Source organism: Mercenaria mercenaria, chromosome 15 (genome assembly GCF_021730395.1).
Source record: "Mercenaria mercenaria strain notata chromosome 15, MADL_Memer_1, whole genome shotgun sequence".
Taxonomy (NCBI): Eukaryota; Metazoa; Mollusca; class Bivalvia; order Venerida; family Veneridae; genus Mercenaria; species Mercenaria mercenaria.
Window position 1 is genome coordinate 71,743,927 of NC_069375.1, and position 8,481 is coordinate 71,752,407.

At 38.3% G+C, this 8,481-nt stretch overlaps 1 protein-coding gene across 1 annotated transcript in view; it reads right to left on the reverse strand.

Annotated features, from left to right (window-relative positions):
- LOC123528459 (uncharacterized) overlaps positions 1 to 8,119 on the reverse strand; it is a 51,100-nt gene extending 42,981 nt beyond the window's left edge. The window contains exons 1-4 of the mRNA XM_053525670.1: positions 7,926 to 8,119; positions 7,368 to 7,547; positions 5,708 to 5,926; positions 3,445 to 3,459 (exon numbers count right to left, since the gene is read on the reverse strand). Coding sequence (XP_053381645.1) covers positions 3,445 to 3,459; positions 5,708 to 5,755 — 63 coding nt within the window. The 5' untranslated portion in view covers positions 5,756 to 5,926; positions 7,368 to 7,547; positions 7,926 to 8,119. The remainder of the gene's footprint in view (positions 1 to 3,444; positions 3,460 to 5,707; positions 5,927 to 7,367; positions 7,548 to 7,925) is intronic.
- Between the last annotated feature and the right edge of the window lie 362 nt (positions 8,120 to 8,481).

Below are 8,481 nucleotides of genomic sequence, written 5' to 3' on the forward strand. Positions count from 1 at the left end.
TCGGACGTGCAGCAACCCGGCAATGTGGTTGAGGTTCATTTGCGTGGTGGTGTCGGACGTGCAGCAACCCGGCAATGTGGTTGAGGTTCATTTGCGTGGTGTTGTCGGACGTGCAGCAACCCGGCAATGTGGTTGAGGTTCATTTGCGTGGTGGTGTCGGACGTGCAGCAAGCCGGCAATGTGGTTCAGGTTCATTTGCGTGATGGTGGCAGACGTGCTGCAACCCGGCAATGCGGTTAATATTCATTTGCGTCTTGGTGGCAGACGTGCTGCAACACGGCAATGTGGTTGAGGTTCATTTGTGTGATGGTGTCAAACGTGCTGCAACCCGGCAATGTGGTTCAGGTTCATTTGCGTGATGGTGTCAGGCATGCAGCCTAAGGTTGAGGTTTATTTGTGTGGTGGTGTCGGACGTGCAGCCTAAGGTTGAGGTTCATTTGCATGGTGGTGTCAGACGTGCAGCATAAGGTAGAAGTTCATTTGCGTGGTGGTGTCGGACGTGCAGCCAAAGGTTGGGGTTCATTTGCAAGGTGGTGTCGGACGTGCAGCAACCCGGCAATGTGGTTCAGGTTCATTTGCGTGATGGTGTCGGACATGCAGCCATCCTGCAATGTGGTTTAGGTTCATTTGTGTGATGGTGTCGGACGTGCAGCAACCCGGAAATGTGGTTGAGGTTCATTTGTGTGATGGTGTTGGACGTGCAGCCTGTGGTTGAGGTTCATTTGCGTGGTGGTGTCGGGCGACAATGTGGTTGAAATTCACTTTCGTGGTGGTTTCAGACATGCAGCACGGCAATGTGGTTGAGGTTTATTTGAGTGGTTATGTCGAAAGTCAATGTGCTTGAAGTTCATTTGCGTGGTGGTGTCGGACGTACAACACGGCAATGTGGTTGAGGTTAATTTGCGTGGTTGTGTCGGATGTGCGACACGGCAATGAGGTTGAGTTTGATACTGTGGTGGTACCGGACGTGCTGCAACCCAGCAATGTGGTTGAGATTTATTTGTGTGGTGGTGGTGGACGTGCAGCCCTGGCAACACGGTAATGTAGTTGAGGTTCATTTGCGTGGTGGTGTCGGACGACAATGTTGTTGAAGTTCATTTGCGTGGTGATGTCGGATATGTAACACGGTCATAAGGTCAAGGTTCATTTGAGTGTTGGTGTCGGACGTGCAGCCTGTGGTTGAGGTTCTTTTGCGTTGTGATGTCTGACGACAATGTTGTTGAAGTTCATTTGCATGGTGGTGTCGGACGTGTAACACGGCAATGACGTTAAGGTTAATTTGGTGTGGTGGTATCGAACGTGCGGCTTGTGGTGTTGGACGTGCAGCAACACAGCAATGAGGTTAAAGTGCATTTGCGTAGTGGTGGTGGACAACATAACAAAGAGGTTGAGATTCATTTGCATAATGGTTTCGGACGTTCAACCCTTAGTTGAGGCTTATTTGCGTGGGTGTGTTCAGCCTGTGGTTCAAACTCATTTCCAAGGTGGTGTCGGTCATGCAACACGGATATGAAGTTGAGGTTCATTTGCGTGGTTGGGTCGGACTTGCAACTCGATAATGAGGATAAGGTTTAATTTGAGTGGTGGTGTCGGACGTGCAACACGGCAATGAGGTTAAGGTTCATTTGCGTGGTGGTATCGAACGTGCACCCTGTGGGTGAGGCTCATTTTCATGGTGGTGTCGGGCGTGCAGCCTATAGTTGAGGTTTATTTGCGTGGTGGTGTCGGACGTGCAGCCTGTGGTTGAGGCTCTCTGGCGTGGTGGGGTCGGACGTGCAACACGGCAATGAGGTTGGGGTGATTCGCGTGGTGGTGTCAGACGTGCTACACGGCAATGAAGCTGAGGCTCATTTGCGTGGTGGTGTCGGGCTTGCTACTTGGCAATGTTTTTTAGGTTTATTTGCGTTGTGGTGTCGGACGTGCACCCTGTGGTTGAGGTTCATTTGCGTGATGGTGTCGGACTGTCAACCCTTAGTTGAGGCTTATTTGCGTGGTGGTGTCGGGCGTGCAGCCGGTGGTTGAGACTCATTTGCATGGTGGTGTCGGATGTTCAGCCTGTGGCTCAAACTCATTTCCAAGGTGGTTTCGGTCATGCAAAACGGCAATGTGGTTGAGGTTTATTTGTTGTGTCGGACTTGCAACTCGGTAATAAGGTTAAGGTTTAATTTGAGTGGTGGTCTCGGACGTGCAACACGGCAATGAGGTTAAGGTTCATTTGCGTGGTGGTGTCGGACGTGCAGCCTGTGGTTGAGGTTCAGTTGAGTGGTGGTATCGGACGTGGTGTCGTACGTGCAGCCTGTGGTTGAGGTTCATTTGAGCGGTGGTGTCGGACGTGCAGCCTCTCTAGTATCTTATCGAAATAAATTGATGATTTGATTTTGTCACGTTATGTTTTATTTCACAATTTCAAGAAATGCAAACATTTGACTGGATGCTTATAAAACAACAGTCGAAAACGAATTTAAAGTTAAAATCAAACTACATGTAGTTGCAAGAATAAAACTGTTGCCATATATGGGTAAGGCATTTTTGAAGTCCTTGTGTGTGTGAAAGAAGATTCATGAATGGCATAGAACGAAAACAATAAAAAAAATAACAGTGTCTGTTCATGTCAGTTGAAAAGATATACAACACTAAGGCGGATGCATTGAATAGACTTTATCTCCTCAAGAAAGAGAAATACATTCATATTCATATCTATCATCTCTAAAATACCATGAATCGTCTTTGAATAGCCTCTGTATCGACACCGTACATCAACGCAGTCACAGAAGAAATCTAAAAAGGGACTACAAGATGAAACATATTTTCAAACAATATGACATATACAGAGCACTAACCAGTTTGTTTAATGTACAGTCTAGGGTAAATCTGCATGCGATATGTCAAGTTTTAGTTATCCGTAACTGTCCTGCTGTGATTTTGCTTAAGGCTGTTCATTTTATCATATCACCTAACGAAGACGGTCTCGTTCACCAAGTATTATTAAGAGGATACTAAATAATCTATCTATATATCTATCTATTGACATTAACTTCTAATGTTCCTTTGATATTGTTTGCAATCTAACTAAACGGACATACCCCGACAATATTCAGAAGAAACCAGCCTTTCCTAACAAAATCCTACTCAGTAAAGAAACAGTTTACACTTAAAGGAAATTTTCTATTGTTCTATTTATACAATGTCAAAACCCTTTATCTACCGGCTACAAGCTACAAATGTTTTCAAATGTTGTCGTTGTATGCACGTTTCAGTATAACAGAATGTTCCATTAGTTGATACATGAGCCAGCACATTGTACGCGTGACTTTAATCTGCATTGCGTCATTTTTAATGCAATGCCTTGAGAGAAATCAATGTCTCTGAATGTAAACAGACACCAGAAATTCACGTTTACAGTGAAACAAACTTATATGAAAGGTTGAATGAAAAATATCTTACCTGATAAACGTCGTCCTTTGGTACGTAATATGAAAAAGATGGAAAATATACGGAATATACACGTTTAGCGTTAAATATTTCTTGCAAAGACACACGATTTACAAACAGAAAACCTGTAAATAAATTGCTTCTGGATAAATTTTATGTCGTCAGTTTAAAGGACATGCCTTCAGAAGTTAAGATGAACATTGCAGTATCAAGGTGTTGTTAAAGCCTATAAAATAGCAAAATCGCAAATTGATAAAATTCCTAAATTAATATTTTTTGAAGTATGAAATAAAATGTAGCTAGGTTTTCATTAATGTTTTACATTAAGTTGTTACCACAGTTAATCCATCCTTTTTTGTGTGTGAAAAAAAAAATGCTTAAATTCACTAAATCACTTAGCCTGTTTTATAATTTATAATCACTAGAGAATAGAACTAGTACAAACATGTACTTTCTGAAGTTTGATCCCCAAAAAAAAGAGACCCAACTAAATGTTTGTTGATTGTTTGTTTTGTTTGACAAAGAATTAAGTCGTTCTTCAACATCTTCCATAGTTACAAAACTTATGCCAGTTAACTGAATTAGTTTCTTTAGTGGATTAAGCACTAGGCTTGTCTTAGTTTCTGAGAAAAAAACTAGTGCCCAAAGAATCTTAAGTTCTAATCACTTTATTCAAATCTTTGAAGATTCGAAACCTTGCTTAGGCATAAGAATTAGTTCAAGTGTTCCATCTGGCTATTGGAAAGTTGATGACTCTACATATATGTTCGTGTACTAATCAAGGTAATTGCTGGAAAAATGATTTAGATTTTTCATACATGTTTTATGTGTACGTCGCTTGCAGAACACGACCGATGGAGAGGTTAGGGTTAATACTAAAATAGTAGGCAAACCAGTATTTAGTTACCAACATGTGCTCATACGCATTTTCAGGTTGATGGACTTAATACTAACCCTATCAAAACAAAGGAGCATTGTAGTAATTAAACATTATCAAATATCAATGTAGCCCACCAGCTCCTCCAACCCCCTCCCCAAGTACACCATTTGTACTTGGACTTTAGTGTAACAGTGCAGTATTTCAACAATATTAAGTATTAATTTCATCGGGGCCTCCGTGGCCGAGTGGTTAAGGTCGCTGACTTCAAATCACTTGCCCCTCATCGATGTGGGTTCGAGCCTCACCCGGGCCGTTGAATTCTTCTTTTGTTGAAGTCATCCAGCTGGCTTACGGAAGGTCGGTGGTTCTACCAAGATGCCCGCTCGTGATGAAATAATGTACGGAGGAGCATCTGGTGTCTTCCTCCACCATTAAAAGCTGGAAAGTCGCCATATGACCTATCATGTGTCGGTGCGACGTTAAATCCAAAAAAGAAAATCCCACGTACAAAGTATTAACACAGGTTACAGTATGGCAATACATATTGTAATGCGGCATAGTATTTCAACTATATACAGTGTTGCAATTGTCTCGCAGAAAAGTCAGCGGTACACCGTGTGTTATCGGAGTTAAGTATAACATTAGAGTGTTTCTACAGTATTTAGTTTTAAAAAGAATTCCTCTGTAAACTATTTTACTGGGAGTATACAAAGTCATTCAAGTGTATCAATAATATTTAGTCTTTATGCAGTCACCGGTAGGACGGATTGCATACTTCCTTGTCAGTAGTAATGCGAGTATCTATTTCTTAAACATAATGTTTATTTTTTATCAAATGTAAAGTCTGAAATAATTTGATTTCTTGTTTTGAAAACATGGACACAAAATAATATAATCGAAAACTTTACAATGTCTGTTTACATAAAACGCGATACTCTTCGCACAGCGTTTTTGGATTTGTACGAATTATTGTATAAAGCTATGAGGTGTCTTACAAAGTCCATTTTAACCAAATAGATCAAAGTTAACACGGCCAAATCTCGACCGCATCTCCATGAACAATCACTTATCAGTACTGTTTTTTTTCTGTTTCACTAATTAAGCACAGTGACGCAATTTGTGTGGCACAGACAATCCCCAGCCGTCATTCAGTACTCCGTAATAAGGATTGAATTAACGTACATGTGTATTGATACATGAGCGCAGGAAGAATAAATAAAAAGCAAGCTTATTGTTACAATCAACAAGGAAGGTAAGTTAATGCATCGGCAAATTTATTTTAGTATTCTATTTGAAAAAAAAAGTACTTTTAAAGTCTTGAAGTCTGCAAAATTCACCTTTTGTTTTCGCACTTTGCATTTCTTTATTTTAAAATATGTTATTGAATAAACAAACCTTGAGATTCGCACACGAAACCAATTCTGTTGTTACAGGTTTCATCATTTAAACCGATATGGTTGTTGTGTTCCCATATCAGGACGCAATCTTCATCTTTGTTCTGATAGTTATTCGGTTCACCCGGAATCCAGTATGGAATGCAACAAACTGTGCCATCTACCCATCTAAAATTATTTTCCTGTACTGTATCCGACGCTCCTACCCAAAGAGAATACCCTGAAAAGGATACATCCCATGTTCGACTAACAATTATCATTACATATCAACTTGTAAAAAGGTGAAGTTATGCATGTGCCTAACTTCGGACAGATATGTCATTAGATAAATCATGATAATATATCTTCAACATATTTTCGATTGTATTGACAAGAAAACAAGACGTATTCACAATAACTGACTCAATACTTCCACAAAAGAACTTGTTTGTGACTTTACTTGAATATTGTCGTTTTTAATGTTTGGTAATATGAACGTGTTTTCGATTTGAAGATGTAGAGTTATTCGCATTTACTGTATTTAATAGATTTTTCAACGAGAAAATATCTTTGTAAAATGGGTAATGTGCATTTATTTATATACTTGGCGTCATTGAAAAGTTACCACTTGATATATACCTCTTTACTTTTTATACAATATCGACGTCACTTTTTCATGGCCTGTGCGTGGTCTATTACTCATAGATCCCGTCTGATCATGTCTCTTAACCCATTTCATGACTATCAGGCGAGAACAGCAAAAACGACGTGCAATTTCACGACATGAAAGTTCGGCGTCAACCATGCCAATGGCCTGATGGCGTAGATCGTGCCTTAAACGTGGCATTCTTAGCAAGGATATTCTGTTTGTTTTTTTTTAACGTATTCCTTTTAGTCTGTCGACTAACTTTCAAGTGCGATAAATGATTTGCGATAGAATTTTCGTACATGTCGACATTGTTAGATAAAGTCATTTTGCACTTGCAGCCCGTGCCTCAAATGGAGTTAATCGAATTTATCAATTCTTTACACCAGTGACGTCTCAGCTGCGTCAAAAATGAAGTCGTGTTATGCTTTCAACACAGTCAAATGCGATTTTTAAAATAGAAGGGCCATTTTGGTGGTAACTTTTCAGTGACGCTGAGTATGTATCTAAAAGATTGCAATATTTAAAAATAAATAGAAAAATTATTGAATTATAAAATAGAAAATATTATACAAATTTTAATGACCAGTCTCAAACATAATATCTAATAGTTATATCATCATATAGAAAGAAAACTATGAATGTAAAAAGTTGTTCTTTGGTGACTACGATACATCTTCTGATATAGGATTTTCACTTCCCCATTGAAATAACTTGGATTGCCATTTCCCTAATGGGTCGATAACTTGGACTGTTACTTTACTAATGGATTGAGAACTTAGATTACCACTTCCCTAATGGATTGATAACTTAAATTGCCACTTCCCTATTTTTTTTAAATTAGATTGACAATTCCTTGGTATATAGAAATCTTGGATTGCCACTTCTCTACTAAATTGAAAACTGGGATTTTTACTTCCCTAATGGACTGAACTTTGACTTCCATTTCCCTGCTGGATTGAAAACTTGAATTGTCACTGTCCTATTGGATTGAGATCTTAGATTTTCAGTTTCCTACGCATTTGCATACACTTACCTTTCTGATCAATAAAAGATTTGATTGTACTGAAAAGGTCACCATTACGAATAATCAGCAGATCAGAACCGTCGACCTTTTGACATTCCTTTCTTGCCTCAGTCCAAGACAATGTACTGTCTACATGATATCTGAAACATGTCCGGCCCGCCAGGATAAATTCTTTTGGACAAACAACATCTAGAATGGTAATTTTTGAAATGTTATTTATTATAATTGTACAAGTAAGATGTTTCATGCATTTCTGCAAAAATTATAGGTCAGGTTTCATAGAGTTTAATACTATATATGTTTTTCTGTTGATTTTGGGGAAAAGGAAAACAATTCATTAAAATGTTCAACTTTAAACATATACATTATAAAACGCAGTACATCGAAACACATGATAAGGAACACCATTAGTTAATCAATTTGAAATGAAGTATCTTTAAGTTATAAGTGAATAGGTTACACATAATGACACATAAACAAAAGCTTTTCTAATAACAAAAAATAACATCACTTTTAGAATTAGTTTATAATAAATAATAGAAATATAAAAATATAAAGATGTCTTACCATTTTGTCGCTGGGCACAAGAAAAATGAAACAAATTGATAACCACACTGAGAAAATATCCACCAATCCGTATCATGACTGACTATTCAAGGAAAAACATTTTAGTGCGACAACAACCTTGTATTTTTGACTAACTAAATCTAAAATCTACCCACGCGTAACAATTGTATTAATTTCAATATCCAAAAGGACGTGTAAAGGCTGAACTAACGGGGTTTTAATTTGCACCTCACTCGTTTGATAAATACAGATGATAAACACAATACCTAAATATTTCAAACTATAGTTTCTGACTCTTCTTTCGTAGGATTACAGTTTAAATCATTTTCGTTTCAAATTGTTTAGATTTTATCTTGAGTAAAATATTCATCTTATTCAATATACAAGTAATTTGTACATTATTCTAGAAGGCTTATACCCATTGCATTATTCCATCCTTGCCTCTTTTAACTATTGCATAAAGTAGTAAAAACAGCCAAGGAAGATTATCGCTTTTAAAGAAATTTGTTATTGTTACTTGATTAAACAACTTATATGAACCTCAATGATCTTCAGA